Here is a 23,541-nt window from a genome sequence, read left to right on the forward strand (position 1 = left end):
CTCCCATTGCACCCCTGTGTCTTCTCCACTGGCCCAGATCGTTAGTGTTGCCGCCACCACCGGGCTTGTGGTGTATTTTGCCGGCGAGAGCGGCAGCGGTGCCGTTACCAACGCCCCCAGGCGCGTTCCTTTACAGGACGCCATCTCCATCCTCTTCCATGCTGCCCCCTCTCCCTCCATAACCCACTTACGGATCATCGCCACATTTGCTGCCCAGTAGTAACTCTCTAGGTTTGGCAAAGCCAACCCTCCTCGGTCCCTGTTGCATTCCAAGAACCCTCTCCTAACCCTCGGGGTCTTATTTGCCCACACATACCCCATAATACTCCTACCTACTCTCTTGAAAAAGCCCTTGGTGATCACGATGGGGAGGCACTGAAACACAAACAAAAACCTCGGATGGACCACCATTTTGACCGACTGCACCCTACCCGCCAGCGAGAGCGGGAGCATGTCCCATCTTTTAAAATCCTCCTCCATTTGCTCCACCACCCTCGTCAAATTCAGTTTATGTAGGGCCCCCCAACTTCTGGCTATCTGGATCCCCAGATACCGAAAACTCCTCTCCGCCCTCCTCAGCGGTAGGTCCCCTATCCCTCTTTCTTGGTCCCCTGCCTGTAATACAAAAAACTCACTCTTCTCTACATTAAGCTTGTAGCCCGAGAACTCTCCAAACTCCTTCAGAGTCTGCATGACCTCCACCATCCCCTCCATTGGGTCTGCCACGTATAGCAGGAGGTCATCCGCATATAGCGATACCCGATGCTCCTCTCCCCCGCGGACTATCCCCCTCCATTTCTGAGACTCCCTAAGTGATATGGCCAAGGGTTTGATCGCCAATGCAAACAAGGGGGACAGGGGGCACCCCTGTCTCGTCCCTCGGTACAGCCGAAAGTACTCCGACCTCCGCCGGTTTGTCACTACGCTCGCCACCGGGGCGCTGTAAAGGAGCTTAACCCATCTAATAAACCCTCCCCCGAACCCAAACCTGCGCAATACCTCCCAGAGGTACTCCCGCTCTACTCGGTCAAAGGCTTTTTCCACATCCATAGCTGCCACTATCTCCGCCTCTCCCTCTTCCGATGTCATCGTTATCACGTTTAAGAGCCGCCGCACATTGGTATTTAACTGCCTGCCCTTTACGAATCCTGTTTGGTCCTCGTGAATCACCCCCGGGACACAGTCCTCAATCCTAGTGGCCAGTACCTTCGCCAATAGCTTAGCATCCACATTGAGGAGCGAAATCGGCCTGTACGATCCACATTGCAGTGGATCCTTGTCTCGCTTTAGAATCAGGGAGATTGTCGCCTCCGACATTGTCTGGGGCAGGGTTCCCTCCTCTCTTGCCTCGTTGAAGGTCCTCACTAGTAGCGGGGCCAGCAGGTCCACATATTTTCTATAGAATTCCACCGGGAACCCGTCCGGCCCTGGGGCCTTCCCCGCCTGCATGCTCCTCAAACCCTTACTCAACTCCTCCAGCCCAATTGGTGCCCCCAAACCAACCGCCTCCTGCTCCTCCACCCTCGGGAACCCCAGCTGGTCCAGGAATCGCCTCATCCCCCCCTTCCCCCCCCCCTGGGGGCTGGGATCTGTACAGCTCTTCATAGAAGTCCTTAAAATACCTTATTTATTTTCGTTGCACTTCGAACCGTGGCTCCCCTTCCATCTTTGATTCCCCCTATTTCCCTCGCTGCCGCCCTCTTACGGAGCTGGTGCGCCAGCATCCGACTAGCCTTTTCCCCGTACTCGTAAGTCGCCCCTTACGCCTTCCTCCACTGTGCCTCCGCCTTGCCCGTGGTCAGCAGGTCAAACTCCGTCTGGAGCCGTCGCCTTTCCCCAAGTAATCTTTCCTCCGGGGCCTCTGCGTATCTCCTGTCCACCCGCAAGATCTCCCCCACTAGCCTCTCCCTTTCCATTCCCTCTATCTTCTCCCTATGAGCCCTGATGGAGATCAGCTCCCCCCTGATCACCGCCTCCCATACTACCCCCACTCGCACCTCCCCGTTGTCGTTGGCCTCCAAGTACCTTTCAATACACCCCCTCACCTTCCCACACACCACCTCATCGGCCAGCAGTCCCACATCCAGCCGCCACAGCGGGCGTTGGTCCCTCTCCTCTCCCAGCTCCAGTTCCACCCAGTGCGGGGCATGGTCCGAAACGGCTATGGCCGAATACTCCGTCCCCCCCACTCTCAGGATGAGCGCCCTGCCCAGAACAAAGAAATCTATCCGGGAGTAAGCCTTATGCACGTGGGAGAAAAAAGAAAATTCCCTGGCATGCAGTCTTGCAAACCTCCATGGGTCCACTCCCCCCCCATCTGATCCATAAACCCCCTAAGTACCTTGGCTGCCGTCGGCCTCCTTCCCGTCCTTGATCTGGAGCGGTCCAGTGCTGGGTCCAGCACTGTATTGAAGTCCCCTCCCATTATTAGTCCTCCTACCTCCAGGTCCGGAATGCATCCCAACATGCGCTTCATGAATCCAGCATCATCCCAGTTCGGGGCGTATACGTTTACCAACACCACCCACGTCCCTTGCAACCTACCACTCACCATCACATATCTCCCTCCATTATCCGCTACGATAGTTTTGGCCTCAAATGACACATGCTTTCCCACCAGAATTGCCACCCCTCTATTTTTTGCATCCAATCCCGAGTGAAATACCTGTCCTACCCATCCCTTTCTTAACCTGACCTGGTCCGCCACCTTCAGGTGTGTCTCTTGGAGCATTGCCACATCTACCTTCAGTCCCTTTAAGTGCGCGAACACTCGAGCCCGCTTCACCGGCCCATTCAGGCCCCTCACGTTCCACATTATCAGCCGGATTGGAGGGACTCTCACCCCCCCGCCCCCCCCCCCCCCTCTGCCGACTAGCCATCTCCTTTTCTGGGCCAGTCCCTTGTCAGCGTCTCCCTCACTCTCCAGTCCCCCAGCTGGGGGACCCCCGTCCCAGCCACCTCTTCTGTGTCCTGTTCTCTTTCGGCCAGTGCAGCAGCAACCCTTCCCCCCCCCCCCTTCCCTCCTCTGCCCCACCCCACTCCCGCTAGAACCCCGTCTAGCTTTTTTGCTCCGCCCATATCCCTCCCATAAGTCAGCTGACCCCGGCTTCCCCCGCCATCCCTTTAACCCCCCGTGTGGGACTCTCCCAATCAATGTACATTCCTTTGTTCCCCTTCCCGCCTTTTTTTTTGCTGCGCGCGGGAAAGGCAACCCCGCGCTTCCCAAAGCCTGCCCCACCCCCCATGGCGCAGCTCCTGTCATGGCCTTGTCCCTCTCCCCCAGCCCATATATCCTTTCCTGCGCGTGGTTGACCCCCTATGTACAACAACCATCGTACTTCACCCCTCAAACACCCCCCACCCACACAAACCCTCAATTAGAGTCCAATTTTTCAGCTAATATAAAGGTCCACGCCTCTTCGGGCGTTTCGAAGTAGTGGTGTTGGCCATTATGTGTAACCCACAGTCGCGCTGGCTGCAGCATTCCAAATTTCACTCCTTTCCGGTGCAGCACCGCTTTGGCCTGGTTGAAACCCACTCTCCGCTTAGCGACCTCCGCGCTCCAGTCCGGGTACATTCTGATCTCTGCATTGTCCCACTTGCTGCTCCGTTCCTTCTTGGCCCATTTCAGGACCCTCTCTCTGTCGGTAAACCGGTGAAATCTCACCACCATCGCCCTTGGCGGCTCTTTTGCATTGGGCTTCCTCGCTAGCACTTGGTGCGCCCCATCCAGCTCCAGCAATCTCGGGGGGGGGGGCCTCCACACCCATCAGCGTCCCGATCATTGTGCCCACATATGCCGCAGAATCGGCCCCCTCCATTCCTTCTGGGAGACCCAGGATCCTCAAGTTGTTTCTCCTTGATCTGTTCTCCAGGTCTTCGAGTCTTCCCACCCACGTCCTGTGCAGCGCCTCGTGCCGCTCCACTCTCTCCGCCAGGCCCACGAGCTCGTCGTCGTTCTCACTCACTTTTTCCTGGATCTCCTGAATCTTCACCTCTTGGGCTTTCTGGGTTGCTCCAAGTTTTTCCACCATTGCCAGTATAGGCGCCATCATCTCCTTACGCAGCTCCTCGAAGCAGCACTTGATGAACTCTTTCATCGCCTCTCTGTCCGTGGGCGCCGCCATTTTGTTTTTTCCTTCTTTCTTCTCCCGCTGCTCCAGGGCCGCTTTCCTCGCCGTTTCACTGCGGGTCCGGTCCATGCAGGGCTGTAGGGGACTTCCTCCGTTCTTCCCCACGGGTTTTTTTTTTTTTTACAGGTCCGTTGGGGCTCCGTAAACGGGCCCAAAAGTCCATTTCTGCGGGAGCTGCCGACTCGCGCGGCTTAGCTCCGCATCACCGCGACCCGGAAGTCACCTTTGGGATATATGGACGACATATTTTTTTTTTTAAATCTCCAGCAATTGGAGGAACATCACATGACAAACCAACACTTTGTACATCTTAGAATAGAATGCCTAGGTGCAGAAGGAGGCCATTTGGCCCATTGATTCCACATCGATTCTTGGAAAGAGCACCCTACCTAGGCCCATGTCTATATCCCGCCCTACAGCTGTATTTACATTTTCTCTGATGCATATAATTACTTGTAATGGCCCTTTGGTCCATTGCATCTGCATCACCGCATGAAAGGCACCTGATCTGCCAATCTGAATCCTTTGTCCAGCCCTTGGCCCACCTTGAATGTTAAGACGTTGCCAAGTGCTCATCCAGGTACTTTTTAAAGGATGTGAGCCAACCCGCCTTTACCACCCTCCCAGGCAGTGCGTTCCAGACCCTCACCACCCTCTGGGTAAAATGTTTTTCCTCAAATTCCTCCGAAACCTCTCGCCCCTCACTTTGAACTTGTGTGCACTCGTGACTGACCCTTCAACTAAGGGGAGCAGCTGCTCCCTATCCACCCTGTCCATGCCCCTCATAATCGTGTCCACCTCGATCAGGTCGCCCCTCAGTCTTCTCGGCTCCAGCGAAAACAACCCAAGCCTATCCAACCCCCCTAAATAACTGAAATGTTCCATCCCAGGCGACATCCTGCTGAAACGCCTCTGCACCCCCTCCAGTGCAATCACATCCTTCCTAGAATGTGGCGACCAGAATTGCACACAGTACTCCAGCTGTGGCCTCACCAAAGTTCTCTATAACTCCAACATGACTTCCTTGCTTTTGTAATCTATGCCTCTATTGTTTTTTTTAAATTTAGAGTACCCAATTCATTGTTTCCATTTAAGGGGCAATTTAGCGTGTTCAATCCACCTACCCTGCATCTTGGGTTGTGGGGGCAAAACCCACGCAAACACGGGGAGAACGTGCAAACTCCACACGGACAGTGACCCAGAGCCGGGATCGAACCTGGGACCTCGGCGCCGTGAGGCTGCAGTGCTAACCACTGCGCCACCGTGCGGCCCTTATGCCTCTATTGTTAGAGGCAAGTGTCCCATATGCCTTATTCATCACCTTATTAATAATAATTTAATAATAACCTTTATTATCACAAGTAGACTTACAGTAACACTGCAATGAAGTTACTGTGAAAAGCCCCTAGTCGCCACAGTCCGGTGCCTGTTCGGGTACACTGAGAGAGAATTCAGAATGTCCAAATTACCTAACAGCACGTCTTTCAGGACTTGTGGGAGGAAACCGGAGCACCCGGAGGAAACCCACACAGACACGGGGAGAACGTGCAGACTCCGCACAGGCAGTGACCCAAGCCGGGAATCAAACCTGGCACTGTGAAGCAACAGTGCTAACCACTGTGCTACCGTGCTGCCCCACATAGCCTCCCTTCTGCCTTCAGAGATCTATTTACAAACACGCCAAGGTCTCTTTGTTCCTCAGGACCTCCCAGTATGGTGCCATTCATTGAATATTTACTTGTCAAATTGCTCCTTCCAAAGTGTAACTCCTCACACTTTCCAGGGTTAAATTCCATCTGCCACTTTTCTGCCCATTTGACCATCCCGTCTACATCTTCCTGTACCCCAAGACCCTCAGCCTCACTGTTAACCCCCCGGCCAATCTTTGTGTCATCCGCAAACTTACTGATCCGACCCCCACAAAGTGATCTATGTCGTTTATATGAACGATGAATAATATGGGACCCAGCATCTTCCCGAGCAGCTCCGTGATGCAGGACTCTGTGCTCTAGGGGCTGTTCCCAGGGACTCACACCGGGATAAACATCGGCTGTTGCTGGGGGGTTCATCAACTCGGTGAAAGATGCTCTTTGTTCTGCCTGAAACCTGTTGGTCTTTTGGCGCAGAGTCGTCCTCGACTGAGTGTTGCAGACGGGCGCATTGCAAAGCCCGGGACTACGTGCTGAGGGATTCACTGTAGCTTGGGGCAGCTGCTGCAGAGGAGCAACAGGGGGGGGGGGGGGGGTCGCTGTCGAAGACCTTTCAGCCAGAGTGAACCGAGAGGTTGAAAACCCTGTCGAACCCCTCGGGCTGTATGACTCACATTGAATGTGTAGGCTGAATATTACATGTATCACCATTGTACTGAAGCATCTCAGAGAACAAGTTGATCTATGTGGACAACTTAAATACCTTTGCACCATTTGTAAGGAACATTTTGAAATGTCTGTAAGCACCTCAGAGAGCAACATGATGTATGTATGTAGAGAACCAAGTGTGATGGGCATTTTGAAATGTTTGTCATGTTCTTTCAGATATTTTATGACTTAAGTGTGGTAGCCTGACAGGGCCTAGTTTTGAGCCTGATTAAATTGGATATTTTAAATTAAAGAATTGGGCACTTTAAATCAAACTGCAGTCAAACCTCAGACAACCAAAGTCAAATACACAACCGACAGACAAATGACAGAAGCATGTCTGGAACACACCCATCAATCACCCATTGGGAGACCATTGATATGCACCGGTCTATTGTCAGTAGGTCAGATCGAGCCAGACTCTTGGGCACCCAGAGTTTCTGCTGCCACCTTCCATGGGAACAGGTCATGTGTAGCGCGCACCACCAGGGATAGACACCTGGGGCGTCTATCAAACGGTCATCAACGAGACCACTGGCTGCTGAGACCCTATCCCGAGGTCTGCCAGAGGAAATGGCAAAAGGGCATGAAAGGAGGGAGAATAAAATAATAATAAATGCTTACAGGCACCAGGGGCACATCAGCAGCGAAGACTCCAGGCAGAGGCAATCAGAAGGAAGAAGCTGCCAGCGAGACTCACCTTCGTGACGACGGACCAGAGCGACTCCACAATCGGACCCATAGTTGAATCAAGCCATCTTTGCAGGAAGTATAACTGAATCTTGTTTCTAGTATATATTGTGGGTAAATTTATGGGTTAATTGTGTGTTTAATAAAGATTGTTGAATTTCTACTTGTGTTTGTCCTTTGTTCTCCTCACTATTAAAAGACACGTAAGTAAAACTTGGATTAAAATACTGGCCGAAGTATCTGAGGAATTGGATAGATACAACAAAATTATATTTTTGCAACAAAAAAGAATTCAATTGAAAGTCCCAAAGATAATCGATTCATGTTCTCAGGGCCCCCAGCTCCCCTGAGACTCAGATAGCGGAACAATAGAGACCATTAGAGTACAGCGGTGTTGTAATGTCACATGACTCAAAGGAGGCTGCAACAAGGGAGAACGAGCCCAATATTCTACTTTGATCTTAACCTTCCTCCCTCATAGTCTCTAATTCATGGTGCAACTACCTCTGCCTTGCTTTTGCAATCCGCAACGGTACAGCAGCTATGGTATTCCTTATAAATCCTTAACCACACTTGTTTCTCCATTTTCTTATGGGGGTTTGAAGCAGTAAAAATTGTCTACTTACGAGAAGTATTCATTTTACAGCTATTAAGATTGACTTGACCTCTAAAGCAGACGATGGTATAGGTCCCGTTGGCAGGTGTTTGACTAAAGCCCCCTCCCCCTCCTCCTCTCTATTGTGTCAGACTGGGCTATCCCCTATAGCAACCGTTGCTAGGGTTGACAAAGAAAGCCATTTCCCTTTCTTTTTCTTCCACTGTTTCCTTTCATTTAGCCTTTGCTGAATTTTGCACCTTATATATTTGCAGCTTTCAATTGGTGCCCAACTTATTTGAAGTAAAAAGGAGAAAAAAAGACCATTTTTAGCAGAAAAGAAACCAGCTCGGGAAAGTGAAGCCAATTCGATTCTTATTTCACCTACAATGAGCCAAAGGGTTTGACATCAAACAACTTGTCACCGTGCTTTGTAAGTTGCTGCTTAGAATCAGGTTAGTTGACCAGTCTGGATCCTGGGATGGATGAGAGGGCGGTCCGAAGAGGATAGATTGAGCAGACGAGGCCCATCTTCCCTCGAGTTTAGAAGAATGAGTGATAATTTCATTGAAACAAAATTCCTTAATGGGGTTTGACGGGATGAATGCTGGGAGGAAGTTTCCCTGAGCTGCAATCAGGAACTCAAGGCTCAGGGTAAGGGGGGTCAGCCATTTTGGGCTGAGAGGGATAGAAATGTCGTCATTCAGCATTGTGAATCTTTGGAATTTTCTACCCAGAGGGTTGTAGAGGCTCACTCGCAAAGCATATTAAAGACAGAGATCAATATATTTCGATACGAAGGGAATCAAAAGGCATGAGGGTAAACCAGGAAAGTGGATTTGAGGTAAGAGATCACTCCCGATCGTACTGAATGGTGGAAGAAGCTCGAGAGACCGAATGGCCAATCATACTTGTCGAGCCTGCAGGTTCAGCAGGTAATAGGGTGGACAAATGGAATGTCGGCCATTATTTCATGCAGTGGAGTTTAAAAATAGGGAAGACCGGCTAAAACTACACGAGACACGAGTTAGACCACACCTGGAATACTGTGAACAGTTTTGGTCCCCTTATCTAAGGAAAGATATCCTGGCATTGGAGACAGTCCCGAGAAGGTTCACACGGTTGATCCCTGGTATTGAGGGATTTTTTAAATGAGAGGTTGAGCCTGTACTCATTGGAGTTTAGAAGAATGAGAGATAACCTTGTTGAGACATATAGGATTCGGGGGGGGGGGGGGGGGAGGCTCGACAGGGTTGATGCTAAGATGATGATTCCTCTTGTGAGAGACTAAGTCGGTTAGGATTATATTCCTTGTAGTTTAGAAGAGTGAGAGGGGATCAACATTCTAATAGGATTAGACTCAGAAAGAATGTTCCCGATGGTGGGGGAGTCCAGAACTAGGGGTCATAGTTTGAGGATAAGGGGGTAAACCTTTTAGGACTGAGGTGAGGAGAAATTTCTCCACCCACAGAGTGGTGAATCTGTGGAATTCGCTGCCACAGAAAGTAGTTGAGGCCAAAATGTTGTGTAATTTTAAGGATTTAGATATAGCTCTTGGGGATGAAGGCATCAAGGGGTATGGGGGAGGGGGGGCAAAGAGGCGGGATCAGGTGTGGAGCTATGATCAGCCATGATCAAAGTATAAATGGCCTCATATTGCTTCTATTTTCTATGTTTCTAAGGGGTCACCCATTTAAGACAGAGATGAGGAGGAATTTCTTCTCTCAGGGGATAGTGAATCTGTGGAATCTTTACAGAAGAGAGCTGAAGAGGCTGGATCGTTAAGTGTGTTCAAGGTCGAGGTAGATATCTTTAATCAGTAAGGGAATCAAGGGTTATGGAGATAAGGTGGGAAAGTGAGGTTGCGGATTGTCACATCAGATCAGCCATGATCTCATTAAATGGCAGAGCACGTGTGATGGGCTGAATGGCCTACTTCTGCTCCTATGCCTTATGTAAGTTGTGTTGAACTCTCCAATGCAACATGAACAATGAGCATGGGTGAGAGGATGAACTGTGACGAGGATGCAGAGATCCCACAGCAAGATCTGGACAGGTTGGGCGAGTGGGCAAATCAATGGCGGATGCAGTATAATTTGGATAAGTGTGAGGTTATTCACTTTGGAAGCAAAAACGGGAATGTAGATATAGAAGGCCAGAATACTGAAGGAGGCTAGAGAGGAAATTGCTGAGGCCTTGGCAGAAATCTTTGGATCCTCACTGTCTTTAGGTGATGTCTCAGAGGACTGGAGAATAGCCAATGTTGTTCCTCTGTTTAAGAAGGGTAGCAAGGATAATCCAGGGAACTACAGGCCGGTGAGCCTTACGTCAGTGGTAGGGAAATTACTGGAGAGAATTCTTCGAGACAGGATCTATTTGGAAGCAAATAGACGTATTAGCCACAGGTAGCACGGTTTTGTGAAGGGTAAGCCCTGTCTCACTAACTTGATAGAGTTTTTCGAAGAGGTCACAAAGATGATTGATGTAGATAGGGCAATGGATGTTGTCTTTATGGACTTCAGTAAGGCCTTTGACAAGGTCTCTCATGGCAGACTGGTACAAAAGATGAAGTCACATGGGATCAGGGGTGAGCTGGCAAGATGGATACAGAACTGGCTAGGTCATAGAAGGCAGAGAGTAGCAATGGAAGGGTGCTTTTCTAATTGGAGGGCTGTGACGAGTGGTGTTCCGCAGGGATCAGTATTGGGGCCTTTGCTGTCCGTAGTATATATAAATGATTTGGAGGAAAATGTAACTGGTCTGATTAGTAAGTTTGCAGACGACACAAAGGTTGGTGGAATTGCGGATAGCGATGAGGACTGCAGGGGATACAGCAGGATTTAGATTGTTTGGAGACTTGGGCGGACAGATGGCAGATGGGGTTTAATCCGGACAAATGTGAGGTAATGCATTTTGGAAGATCTAATGCAGGTAGGGAATATACAGTGAATGGTCGAATCCTCGAGAGTATTGAAAGTCAGAGAGGTTTAGGTGTAGATTTTAGTTTAGACGGGCAGCATGGTCGGCATAGGCTTGGAGGGCCGAAGGGCCTATTCCTGTGCTGTACTTTTCTTTGTTCTAGATTACTCCCTGAATGGTTATAAATTGGGAGAGGGGAGTGTGCAGCGGACCTGGGTGTCCTTGTGCACCAGTTCCTGAAGGCAACCATGCAGGTGCAGCAGGCGGCAAAGATGTCCAAATTGCGGGAAGTGTTATAGAAGTTCCCATGAACTGACTGGTCATCAATGTGTTCACAGTGACGAGAGACCTTTCAAGCATTCTCACTGCAGGACTGGATTGAAGACGTTATCTGTCCTCACTGTCCACCAGCGAATTCACACTGTGGAGAGGCCATTCATCTGCTCCATGTGTGGGAAAGGATTTGCTCATTCATCCTACCTGCGGACACACCAGCGAATTCACACTGGGGAGATCTTTTAAATGTCAGAACTGTGTGAAGGGCTATAAAAGTTCCTGGGAACTGATGTTTCATCAACGGGTTCGCACTGGGGAGAGGCCGTTCAGATGCTCTCACTGTGGGACTATGTTCAGCCGATCATCTGATCTGATTGTACATCAGCAAGTTCACACTGGGGAGAGGCTCGTCAACTGCTCTGAGTGTGGGAAGGGATTCACTCGGTTATCCACCCTGCTGGAACACCAGCAACTTCACAAGTAACTGTGATTGAAATGTTCTGTTAATTGTATCTGGGGGTGAACCATGTTCATTGGATCGGTTTCAGCTGATGTTAATAAACTCGTAAGAGTGACAGCACGGTACAGCACCAGGGACCAAGTTTCGATTCCCGGCTTGGGTCACTGTCTGTGCGGGGTCTGCACATTCTTCCCGTGTCTGCGTGGGTTTCCTCCCGCAAGACGTGCTGTTAGGTGAATTGGATGTTCTGAATTTTCCCTGTGTTCCCGAACAGGTGCTGGAATGTGGCGACTTGGGAATTTTCATAGTAATTTCATTGCAGAACTGGAGTGCTGGTTTAGCTCACTGGGCTAAATCGCTGGCTTTTAAAGCAGACCAAGGCAGGCCAGCAGCACGGTTCAATTCCCGTACCAGCCTCCCCGAACAGGTGCCGGAATGTGGCAACTAGGGGCTTTTCACAGTAACTTCATTGAAGCCTACTCGTGACAATAAGCGATTTAGGGGCTAGTTTAGCTCACTGGGCTAAATCGCTGGCTTTTAAGGCAGGCCAGCAGCACGGTTCAATTCCCGTACCAGCCTCCCCGACCAGGTGCCGGAACGTGGCGACTAGGGGCTTTTCACAGTAACTTCATTGAAGCCTACTCGTGACAATAAGCGATTTTCATTTCATTGTTAATGTAAGCTTACTTGTGACAATAAATATTATTATTAGAAGGCTAATGGTATGTTGGCCTTCATTGAAAGAGGTTTCGAGTACAGAAGCAGGGATGTGTTGCTGCAATTGTACAGGGCTGTGGTGAGGCCACACCTGGAGTATTGTGTGCAGTTCTGGTCTCCTTCTCTGAGGAAGGATGTTCTTGCTCTCGAGGGAGTGCAGCGAAGGTTTACCAGACTGATTCCAGGGATGGCGGGACTGACATATGAGGAGATTGACTAGGTTCACTGGAGTTCAGAAGAATGGGGGGGATCTCATAGAGACTTATACAATTCTAACAGGACTAGACAGGATAGATGCAGTGAAGATGGTGGGTGTGTCCAGAACCAGGGGTCACATCTGAGGATTCAGGGGAAACCATTTCGGACAGAGATGTGGAGACATTTCTTCACACAAAGAGTGGTGAGCCTGTGGAATTCATTACCACAGGAAGGAGTTGATGCTAAAACATTGAATATATTCAAGAGGCGGCTGGATATAGCACTTGGGAAGAATGGGATCAAAGGCTATGGGGGGAAAGCAGGACTAGGCTATTGAGTTGGATGATCAGCCATGATCGTGATAAATGGTGGAGCAGGTTCGAAGGGCCAAAAGGCCTCCTCCTGCTCCTATCTTCTATGTATCGATGAACGGAAGGTGGGAAGTTAAGAATTGCTTGAGGTCAGTTTTCCAAATGCTATAGACAGCCAACTTCAAATACAGTTTTCTCCACCCTGAAGAACTCAACCAACTCTGAGACAGTCCAGGGAGGACTGTGCTAATCCAACCATTCAATGAAAGATGGGGCGGGATTCTCCGACCCCCCGCCGTGTCAGAGAATCGCCGGCGGTCAGCATGAATCCCGCCCCCGCCGTCCTCTGACCCCCCAAATATTGCCCAGGCGTGAATCGCACCGCCCGCCTCGGGGAATGGCGGGGACCGGCGCGACGCTATGGGCCCCGGGGCTGCCCTAATTCTCCCGGCTGGCTGGGCCGAAGTCCGCGTAAATTAAAACACCTATATAACGGCGCCAACCAGTTCTGATGGTTGACACCGTACAGTGCAGAGGTAGGTCATGCCACAGGAGAAGTATCGTCGCGGCCGATGTTGGTGGGGAGGTGTGTTCGGAGGGAGGGGGGTGGGGGTACTCACCCTGGCTGCCCGGATAAGGTCATTGACCTTTTTGTGGCACTGGGAGCCTGTCCTTGGTGTTACTGCCACAGCGCTGACAGCCTCTGCTACCTCCCTCCACAGGCGCTGGCTGAGACGTGGGGCGACCCTGCAGCCATGTCCGGGGTACAGGGCCTCCCTCCTCTGCGTCCAGGAGCACCTCGGTGTCGCGCTCCTGGAACATCGGAGCTACGCGGCGGGCGGCCACCTTTTCAGCTCTCCAGGGGGGCGACTTTTGTGCTGTGACGCCGCGTCCGTGACGAGTGACGCCGTCGCGAAATGCGTCACGCCGCTACTAGCCCATTGCGGGCTGGAGAATTTGCGCCGTTTGCGTCTCCGACGGCGGAGTGATCCGCGCCATTTTTGGTGACTGGTTCCGCCGATTATCGGAGAATCCCTTTATTTATATACAATCTCAGAATGTCCCAGAGTGTTCACGGCCAATTACCTTTGTAGTTAAGGTACAGATGAAGGGCAGCACGGTGGCACAGTGGTTAGCACTGCTGGCTCACGGCGTCGAGGTCCCAGATTCGATCCCGGCTCTGGGTCACTGTCCGTGTGGAGTTTGCACATTCTCTCTGTGTTTGCGAGGGTTTCACCCCCACAACCCAAAGATGTGCAGGGTAGGTGGATTGGCCACACTAAATTGCCCCTCAATTGGAAAAAATTAATTAGGTACGCTAAATTTATTTGAAAAAGGTACAGATGTAATGTAGGAAAAATGGCAATCTGTGCACAGGCAGCTCCCACAAGTATGTTTTTTTTTGACGTTGGCTGAAGGATAAATATTCTCCAGGGCTTTGGAGAGAACTCACCTGGCTGTCTTCTAATAACACCATGCTGACAGTAACCAAGGATCTTCTGGTCTTGGGCCATTCTCATTGTGTAATGCATTTTCTTGGCCTGGTTTCTTTGCCTTTCACTTCTCTCATCTGTCAATCTTCCCATGCACCTGACTAGCTCAGGAGGCCAGGGGGGTACAGGACTCCCAGTCGGCCTATTGTTAGGGGGCTGAATGGCCCAGTTAAGCATTCTTAAGTGCTTTCACATCGCTAAAGCCTTAACACCGATATTGCATTCTTTCAGAAGCATCTTTGTGTTATTGATCACACTAGATTATGCACAGCTTGAGACGGCCAGGTGCTTCATTCCAACTTTAACAATAAAGTTGGGGGGATTGCAATTTTGATTAACAAAGAATACAGTTCTCTACCGTAAATATCTCAGATCCTGGAGGACAAATTCTATGATAATTACACAAAGGTTAGTGGTGCACTTTTTCAATCCCCGGTCGTGTTGGTGAATGTCTATGCCCCAACTGGGGGACAGCATGAAATGTATTTAGCGCTTCTCTCTCCCTTCCCAATCTAGACACCCACCATCTTATTTTCAGAGATCAGAATTGCATCATACAGGGCTGGATACAATAGATACAGTGCTAACCAATGTGTCACCGTGCCGCTTATAGAGGCGTCAAGCCACCTGGCGCCCTCTGGGCCAACCTGCGGCAGGTCCTCCCACAAAACTCTGCATTCGCGCTGGGTGGATCCGGGGAGAAAAGGGCACTGTAGAAGTTTCAAACTTGGGCCCTAATCTCCTCTGTATCTGAGACAAGGGACCCATCGTCGGCCCGCAGCGTAAGGAGTTGCTGACAGACCCCGCGCCTTGTTTCCAGGGGGAGCAGCCCCGGGACTCGACAATTTGCAGTACTGCTGCGCGTTCTTCTTCTCTGTACACCAGCCGCAGGGCCGGGTCCTCATCGGGCTGACCAAGATGTGACTCAAGGTCGAGCACCTCCTTCTCCAACTCCTCGACCCTGGATTTCCATCTCTTTGTCGATCTCCCTCGCATACTCCTGACAGAAGGTACGCACGTGAGTCTGGCCCACATCCCACCATAGCCTCAAGGAGGGGAAGCCTCCCAGTTCCTTCTCCAGCCAGTCCAGAAGCGACGAAACAAGCCCAGGAACCACTCGTCCTCCAGCGGCAGGTTGTGAAAACGCCAGTGGGCTGATTGCGGCTGAGCACGAGACAGGGCAAGGTCCGTCCACACGAAACGGTGGTCCTAGCACGGCACCTGCTGCACAGAGGCTGTCGGGACACGGGGCAGGTACGCCCTTGAAATGTAGAGGCGGTCGATTCTGGATGCTCCGACCCCAGCCCTCACAAAGGTGAAGATGCTGGAGTTAGGATGGAGAGTCCGCCAGACATCCACCAAGTTAAAGAGCCCGACCAGGTTCCTTAACTTCACCACCGCACGAGAGCTGCACTGGGCACCGAGACGGTCCTGTATCTCAAGAGTGCAATTAAACACTCACCCCCACCCCCGGATGATGCACTCGGCCAAGATGAGTGGACACTTGCTCGAAGAACGCTGTCTGCAGCTGGCCAGCCTGGGGAGCGTAGACATTCACAAGGTGAAGTACCTCACCCCCCTCGCAGACCGTCAGGTGCAGCGATCAGCCTGGCAGTGGCTCCTTCAGGAGGGTTTTTGGGGATGGAGCGCAGTGTCTCTTCCTGATGAATTGGCAGTCCCACATGGGGAAACCCAGGAACGCCAACAGACCACAGAAAGACACAGATTTTTCCTCTGGGCTCCTGTTTGAAACCCTGGGCTACAGCAAAGCCACGGGTCTTGATTCAGGGCCCCTTTCCCCAATACTAATAACAGATGTGACAGATGTTCCCTCACCCCTGCAGACCACACCCACACCTTCTGACGGCGCTGAAGCTGCCTGGTATTTAATCATCTTTCTTGCGAGATTCTCCCCAAGGTTTTCCATGTTGATTTGCAGCCCTGTCCTTGGCTCACCGCCTGCGGAGTCACAGCCGAACTGGTCAGTTCCACTAAGATTAAGGCAGACGGAATTGCATTGACTCCGTTAATCGCTCGCAGGTGGGTTCTAGCCACTTGGAGATCCCCCAAACGACCCACTGCTTCTTCCGAGTGAGAAGACAAAGTCTTCACTTCAGTTGGAGATGAAATATACCACTGGAGAAACGTTATCGTAGACGACAGCCTGTCGTCAACCAATTAATTAGTTGTTAATTTAAATGTGGCTCTTTTGCAAATGGGATGTTTGCTGGTTTACTGTGTGTGTGTGGGGGGGGGGGGGGGGGGTGTCAGTGTATTTATTGTATTGGACTCTGTCTGCTGCTTGTTTACTGTGTGTGTGGGGGGGGGTCAGTGTATTTATGGTATTGGACTTTGTCCGCTGCTTATTTACTGTGTGGGGGGGGGGGTCAGTGTATTTATTGTATTGGACTCTGTCTGCTGCTTGTTTACTGTGTGGGGGGGGGGGGGTCAGTGTATTTATTGTATTGGACTCTGCTGCTTGTTTACTGTGTGGGGGGGGGGGTCAGTGTATTTATTGTATTGGACTCTGTCTGCTGCTTGTTTACTGTGTGGGGGGGGGGGGGGTCAGTGTATTTATGGTATTGGACTCTGTCTGCTGCTTGTTTACTGTGTGTGTGGGGGGGGGGTCGTCAGTGTATTTATTGTATTGGACTCTGTCTGCTGCTTGTTTACTGTGTGGGGGGGGGGTCAGTGTATTTATTGTATTGGACTTTGTCCGCTGCTTGTTTACTGTGTGGGGGGGGGTCAGTGTATTTATTGTATTGGACTCTGTCTGCTGCTTGTTTACTGTGAGGGGGGGGGGGGTCAGTGTATTTATTGTACTGGACTCTGTCTGCTGCTTGTTTACTGTGTGGGGGGGGGGGTCAGTGTATTTATTGTATTGGACTCTGTCTGCTGCTTGTTTACTGTGTGGGGGGGGGGGTCAGTGTATTTATTGTATTGGACTCGGTCTGCTGCTTGTTTACTGTGTGGGGGGGGGGGTCAGTGTATTTATTGTATTGGACTTGGTCTGCTGCTTGTTTACTGTGTGGGGGGTCAGTGTCTTGAGTGTTGGGGTGGGGGGGGGGGTCAGTGTATTTATGGTATTGGACGTTGTCGGCTGCTTGTTTACTGTGTGTGGGGGGGGGGGGTCGTCAGTGTATTTATGGTATTGGACGCTGTCTGCTGCTTGTTTACTGTGTGTGTGGGGGGTCAGTGTATTTATTGTATTGGACTCTGTCGGCTGCTTGTTTACTGTGTGTGGGGGGGGGGGGTCGTCAGTGTATTTATGGTATTGGACGCTGTCTGCTGCTTGTTTACTGTGTGTGTGGGGGGGGGGTCGTCAGTGTATTTATTGTATTGGACTCTGTCTGCTGCTTGTTTACTGTGTGGGGGGGGGCAGTGTATTTATTGTATTGGACTCTGTCTGCTGCTTGTTTACTGTGAGGGGGGGGGGTCAGTGTATTTATTGTATTGGACTCTGTCTGCTGCTTGTTTACTGTGTGTGGGGGGGGGGGGGGTCGTCAGTGTATTTATGGTATTGGACGCTGTCTGCTGCTTGTTTACTGTGTGTGTGGGGGGGGGTCGTCAGTGTATTTATGGTATTGGACGCTGTCTGCTGCTTGTTTACTGTGTGGGGGGGGGGGCAGTGTATTTATTGTATTGGACTCTGTCTGCTGCTTGTTTCCTGTGTGGGGGGGGGTCAGTGTATTTATTGTATTGGACTCTGTCTGCTGCTTGTTTACTGTGTGGGGGGGGGCAGTGTATTTATTGTATTGGACTCTGTCTGCTGCTTGTTTACTGTGTGGGGGGGGGGCAGTGTATTTATTGTATTGGACTCTGTCTGCTGCTTGTTTACTGTGTGGGGGGGGGGCAGTGTATTTATTGTATTGGACTCTGTCTGCTGCTTGTTTACTGTGTGGGGGGGGGGTCAGTGTATTTATTGTATTGGACTCTGTCTGCTGCTTGTTTACTGTGTGTGTGTGGGGGGGTCGTCAGTGTATTTATTGTATTGGACTCGGTCTGCTGCTTGTTTACTGTGTGTGTGGGGGGGGGTCAGTGTATTTATTGTATTGGACTCTGTCTGCTGCTTGTTTACTGTGTGTGGGGGGGGGGTCAGTGTATTTATTGTATTGGACTCTGTCTGCTGCTTGTTTACTGTGTGGGGGGGGGTCAGTGTATTTATTGTATTGGACTCTGTCTGCTGCTTGTTTACTGTGTGGGGGGGGTTAGTGTATTTATTGTATTGGACTCTGTCTGCTGCTTGTTTACTGTGTGGGGGGGGGGGTCAGTGTATTTATTGTATTGGACTCTGTCTGCTGCCTGTTTACTGTGTGTGGGGGGTCAGTGTATTTATTGTATTGGACTCTGTCTGCTGCTTGTTTACTGTGTGTTGGGGGGGGGGGGGTCGTCAGTGTATTTATTGTATTGGACTCTGCTGCTTGTTTACTGTGTGGGGGGCGGTCAGTGTATTTATTGTATTGGACTCTGCACTGACCCCCCCCACACAGTAAACAAGCAGCAGAGTCCAATACAATAAATACACTGACCGCCCCCCACACACACAGTAAACAAGCAGCAGACAGAGTCCAATACAATAAATACACTGACCCCCCCCATATTTATTGTATTGGACTCTGTCTGCTGCTTGTTTACTGTGTGTGTGTGTGGGGGGGGGGGTCGTCAGTGTATTTATGGTATTGGACGCTGTCTGCTGCTTGTTTACTGTGTGGGGAAGGGTCAGTGTATTTATTGTATTGGACTCTGTCTGCTGCTTGTTTACTGTGTGGGGAAGGGTCAGTGTATTTATTGTATTGGACTTGGTCTGCTGCTTGTTTACTGTGTGTGGGGGGGGGGGGTCAGTGTATTTATTGTATTGGACTCTGTCTGCTGCTTGTTTACTGTGTGTGTGTGGGGGGGGGGTCAGTGTATTTATTGTATTGGACTCTGTCTGCTGCTTGTTTACTGTGTGTGGGGTCAGTGTCTTGTGTGTGGGGGGGGGCAGTGTATTTATTGTATTGGACTCTGTCTGCTGCTTGTTTACTGTGTGGGGGGGGGTCAGTGTATTTATGGTATTGGACGCTGTCTGCTGCTTGTTTACTGTGTGTGTGGGGGGGGGGTCAGTGTATTTATTGTATTGGACTCTGTCTGCTGCTTGTTTACTGTGTGTGGGGGGTCAGTGTATTTATTGTATTGGACTCTGTCTGCTGCTTGTTTACTGTGTGGGGGGGGGTCAGTGTATTTATTGTATTGGACGCTGTCTGCTGCTTGTTTACTGTGTGTGGGGGGGGGTCGTCAGTGTATTTATTGTATTGGACTCTGTCTGCTGCTTGTTTACTGTGTGGGGGGGGCAGTGTATTTATTGTATTGGACTCTGTCTGCTGCTTGTTTACTGTGAGGGGGGGGGGTCAGTGTATTTATTGTATTGGACTCTGTCTGCTGCTTGTTTACTGTGTGGGGGGGGTCAGTGTATTTATTGTATTGGACTCTGTCTGCTGCTTGTTTACTGTGTGTGTGGGGGGGGTCGTCAGTGTATTCATTGTATTGGACTCTGTCTGCTGCCTGTTTACTGTGTGTGGGGGGGGGGGGGGTCAGTGTATTTATTGTATTGGACTCTGTCTGCGGCTTGTTTACTGTGTGGGGGGGGGTCAGTGTATTTATTGTATTGGACTCTGTCTGCTGCTTGTTTACTGTGTGGGGGGTCAGTGTATTGTGTGTGGGGGGGGGGGGGGGTCAGTGTATTTATTGTATTGGACTCTGCACTGACCCCCCCCACACAGTAAACAAGCAGCAGACAGAGTCCAATACAATAAATACACTGACCCCACCCCCCCACACACACAGTAAACAAGCAGCAGACAGAGTCCAATACAATAAATACACTGACCCCCCCACACACAGTAAACAAGCAGCAGACAGAGACCAATACAATAAATACACTGACCCCCCCCACCCCCAGTAAACAAGCAGCAGAGTCCAATACAATAAATACACTGACCGCCCCCCACACACACACACACACACACACAGTAAACAAGCAGCAGACAGAGTCCAATACAATAAATACACTGACCCCCCACCCACACAGTAAACAAGCAGCAGACAGTGTGTGTGGGGGGCGGGGTCAGTGTATTTATTGTATTGGACTCTGTCAGCTGCTTGTTTACTGTGTGGGGGGGGTCAGTGTATTTATTGTATTGGACTCTGTCAGCTGCTTGTTTACTGTGTGGGGGGGTCAGTGTATTTATTGTATTGAACTCTGTCAGCTGCTTGTTTACTGTGTGTGGGGGGGGGGTCAGTGTATTTATTGTATTGGACTCTGTCTGCTGCTTGTTTACTGTGTGTGTGGGGGGTCAGTGTATTTATTGTATTGGACTCTGTCGGCTGCTTGTTTACTGTGTGTGGGGGGGGGGGGTCGTCAGTGTATTTATGGTATTGGACGCTGTCTGCTGCTTGTTTACTGTGTGTGTGGGGGGTCAGTGTATTTATTGTATTGGACTCTGTCGGCTGCTTGTTTACTGTGTGTGGGGGGGGGGGTCGTCAGTGTATTTATGGTATTGGACGCTGTCTGCTGCTTGTTTACTGTGTGTGTGGGGGGGGGGTCGTCAGTGTATTTATTGTATTGGACTCTGTCTGCTGCTTGTTTACTGTGTGGGGGGGGGGCAGTGTATTTATTGTATTGGACTCTGTCTGCTGCTTGTTTACTGTGAGGGGGGGGGGGTCAGTGTATTTATTGTATTGGACTCTGTCTGCTGCTTGTTTACTGTGTGTGGGGGGGGGGGGGGGTCGTCAGTGTATTTATGGTATTGGACGCTGTCTGCTGCTTGTTTACTGTGTGTGTGGGGGGGGGTCGTCAGTGTATTTATGGTATTGGACGCTGTCTGCTGCTTGTTTACTGTGTGTGTGGGGGGGGTCGTCAGTGTATTTATTGTATTGGACTCTGTCTGCTGCTTGTTTACTGTGTGGGGGGGGGTCAGTGTATTTATTGTATTGGACTCTGTCTGCTGCTTGTTTACTGTGTGGGGGGGGGGGCAGTGTATTTATTGTATTGGACTCTGTCTGCTGCTTGTTTACTGTGTGGGGGGGGGGCAGTGTATTTATTGTATTGGACTCTGTCTGCTGCTTGTTTACTGTGTGTGTGTGGGGGGGTCGTCAGTGTATTTATTGTATTGGACTCGGTCTGCTGCTTGTTTACTGTGTGTGTGGGGGGGGGTCAGTGTATTTATTGTATTGGACTCTGTCTGCTGCTTGTTTACTGTGTGTGGGGGGGGGGTCAGTGTATTTATTGTATTGGACTCTGTCTGCTGCTTGTTTACTGTGTGGGGGGGGGTCAGTGTATTTATTGTATTGGACTCTGTCTGCTGCTTGTTTACTGTGTGGGGGGGGTTAGTGTATTTATTGTATTGGACTCTGTCTGCTGCTTGTTTACTGTGTGGGGGGGGGGGTCAGTGTATTTATTGTATTGGACTCTGTCTGCTGCCTGTTTACTGTGTGTGGGGGGTCAGTGTATTTATTGTATTGGACTCTGTCTGCTGCTTGTTTACTGTGTGTTGGGGGGGGGGGGGGTCGTCAGTGTATTTATTGTATTGGACTCTGCTGCTTGTTTACTGTGTGGGGGGCGGTCAGTGTATTTATTGTATTGGACTCTGCACTGACCCCCCCCACACAGTAAACAAGCAGCAGAGTCCAATACAATAAATACACTGACCGCCCCCCACACACACAGTAAACAAGCAGCAGACAGAGTCCAATACAATAAATACACTGACCCCCCCCATATTTATTGTATTGGACTCTGTCTGCTGCTTGTTTACTGTGTGTGTGTGTGGGGGGGGGGGGGGGGTCGTCAGTGTATTTATGGTATTGGACGCTGTCTGCTGCTTGTTTACTGTGTGGGGAAGGGTCAGTGTATTTATTGTATTGGACTTGGTCTGCTGCTTGTTTACTGTGTGTGGGGGGGGGGGGTCAGTGTATTTATTGTATTGGACTCTGTCTGCTGCTTGTTTACTGTGTGTGTGTGGGGGGGGGTCAGTGTATTTATTGTATTGGACTCTGTCTGCTGCTTGTTTACTGTGTGTGGGGTCAGTGTCTTGTGTGTGGGGTGGGGGTCAGTGTATTTATGGTATTGGACGCTGTCTGCTGCTTGTTTACTGTGTGTGTGGGGGGGGGGGTCAGTGTATTTATTGTATTGGACTCTGTCTGCTGCTTGTTTACTGTGTGTGGGGGGTCAGTGTATTTATTGTATTGGACTCTGTCTGCTGCTTGTTTACTGTGTGGGGGGGGGTCAGTGTATTTATTGTATTGGACGCTGTCTGCTGCTTGTTTACTGTGTGTGGGGGGGGGGTCGTCAGTGTATTTATTGTATTGGACTCTGTCTGCTGCTTGTTTACTGTGTGGGGGGGGCAGTGTATTTATTGTATTGGACTCTGTCTGCTGCTTGTTTACTGTGAGGGGGGGGGGTCAGTGTATTTATTGTATTGGACTCTGTCTGCTGCTTGTTTACTGTGTGGGGGGGGTCAGTGTATTTATTGTATTGGACTCTGTCTGCTGCTTGTTTACTGTGTGTGTGGGGGGGGTCGTCAGTGTATTCATTGTATTGGACTCTGTCTGCTGCCTGTTTACTGTGTGTGGGGGGGGGGGGGGGTCAGTGTATTTATTGTATTGGACTCTGTCTGCGGCTTGTTTACTGTGTGGGGGGGGGGTCAGTGTATTTATTGTATTGGACTCTGTCTGCTGCTTGTTTACTGTGTGGGGGGTCAGTGTATTGTGTGTGGGGGGGGGGGGGGGTCAGTGTATTTATTGTATTGGACTCTGCACTGACCCCCCCCACACAGTAAACAAGCAGCAGACAGAGTCCAATACAATAAATACACTGACCCCACCCCCCCACACACACAGTAAACAAGCAGCAGACAGAGTCCAATACAATAAATACACTGACCCCCCCACACACAGTAAACAAGCAGCAGACAGAGACCAATACAATAAATACACTGACCCCCCCCACCCCCAGTAAACAAGCAGCAGAGTCCAATACAATAAATACACTGACCGCCCCCCACACACACACACACACACACAGTAAACAAGCAGCAGACAGAGTCCAATACAATAAATACACTGACCCCCCACCCACACAGTAAACAAGCAGCAGACAGTGTGTGTGGGGGGCGGGGTCAGTGTATTTATTGTATTGGACTCTGTCAGCTGCTTGTTTACTGTGTGGGGGGGGTCAGTGTATTTATTGTATTGGACTCTGTCAGCTGCTTGTTTACTGTGTGGGGGGGTCAGTGTATTTATTGTATTGAACTCTGTCAGCTGCTTGTTTACTGTGTGTGGGGGGGGGGTCAGTGTATTTATTGTATTGGACTCTGTCTGCTGCTTGTTTACTGTGTGGGGGGGTCAGTGTATTT

The 23,541-nt window shown here is 50.4% G+C and overlaps 1 protein-coding gene and 1 non-coding gene across 2 annotated transcripts in view; both read right to left on the minus strand.

The window, feature by feature from the left end:
• Positions 1 to 14,242, minus strand: part of LOC140422665 (zinc finger C2HC domain-containing protein 1A-like) — an 85,742-nt gene extending 71,500 nt beyond the window's left edge. The window contains exons 1-2 of the mRNA XM_072507662.1: positions 14,110 to 14,242; positions 7,191 to 7,241 (exon numbers count right to left, since the gene is read on the minus strand). Of these exons, the coding sequence (XP_072363763.1) occupies positions 7,191 to 7,241; positions 14,110 to 14,242 (184 nt within the window). The remainder of the gene's footprint in view (positions 1 to 7,190; positions 7,242 to 14,109) is intronic.
• A 1,556-nt stretch (positions 14,243 to 15,798) lies between these two features.
• Positions 15,799 to 15,943, minus strand: LOC140430770 (small nucleolar RNA SNORA2/SNORA34 family). Its single transcript, XR_011949541.1, has one exon. It is a non-coding gene; the product is annotated as a small nucleolar RNA SNORA2/SNORA34 family (small nucleolar RNA).
• Between the last annotated feature and the right edge of the window lie 7,598 nt (positions 15,944 to 23,541).

This window comes from Scyliorhinus torazame, chromosome 1, assembly GCF_047496885.1.
Source record: "Scyliorhinus torazame isolate Kashiwa2021f chromosome 1, sScyTor2.1, whole genome shotgun sequence".
Classification (NCBI taxonomy): Eukaryota; Metazoa; Chordata; class Chondrichthyes; order Carcharhiniformes; family Scyliorhinidae; genus Scyliorhinus; species Scyliorhinus torazame.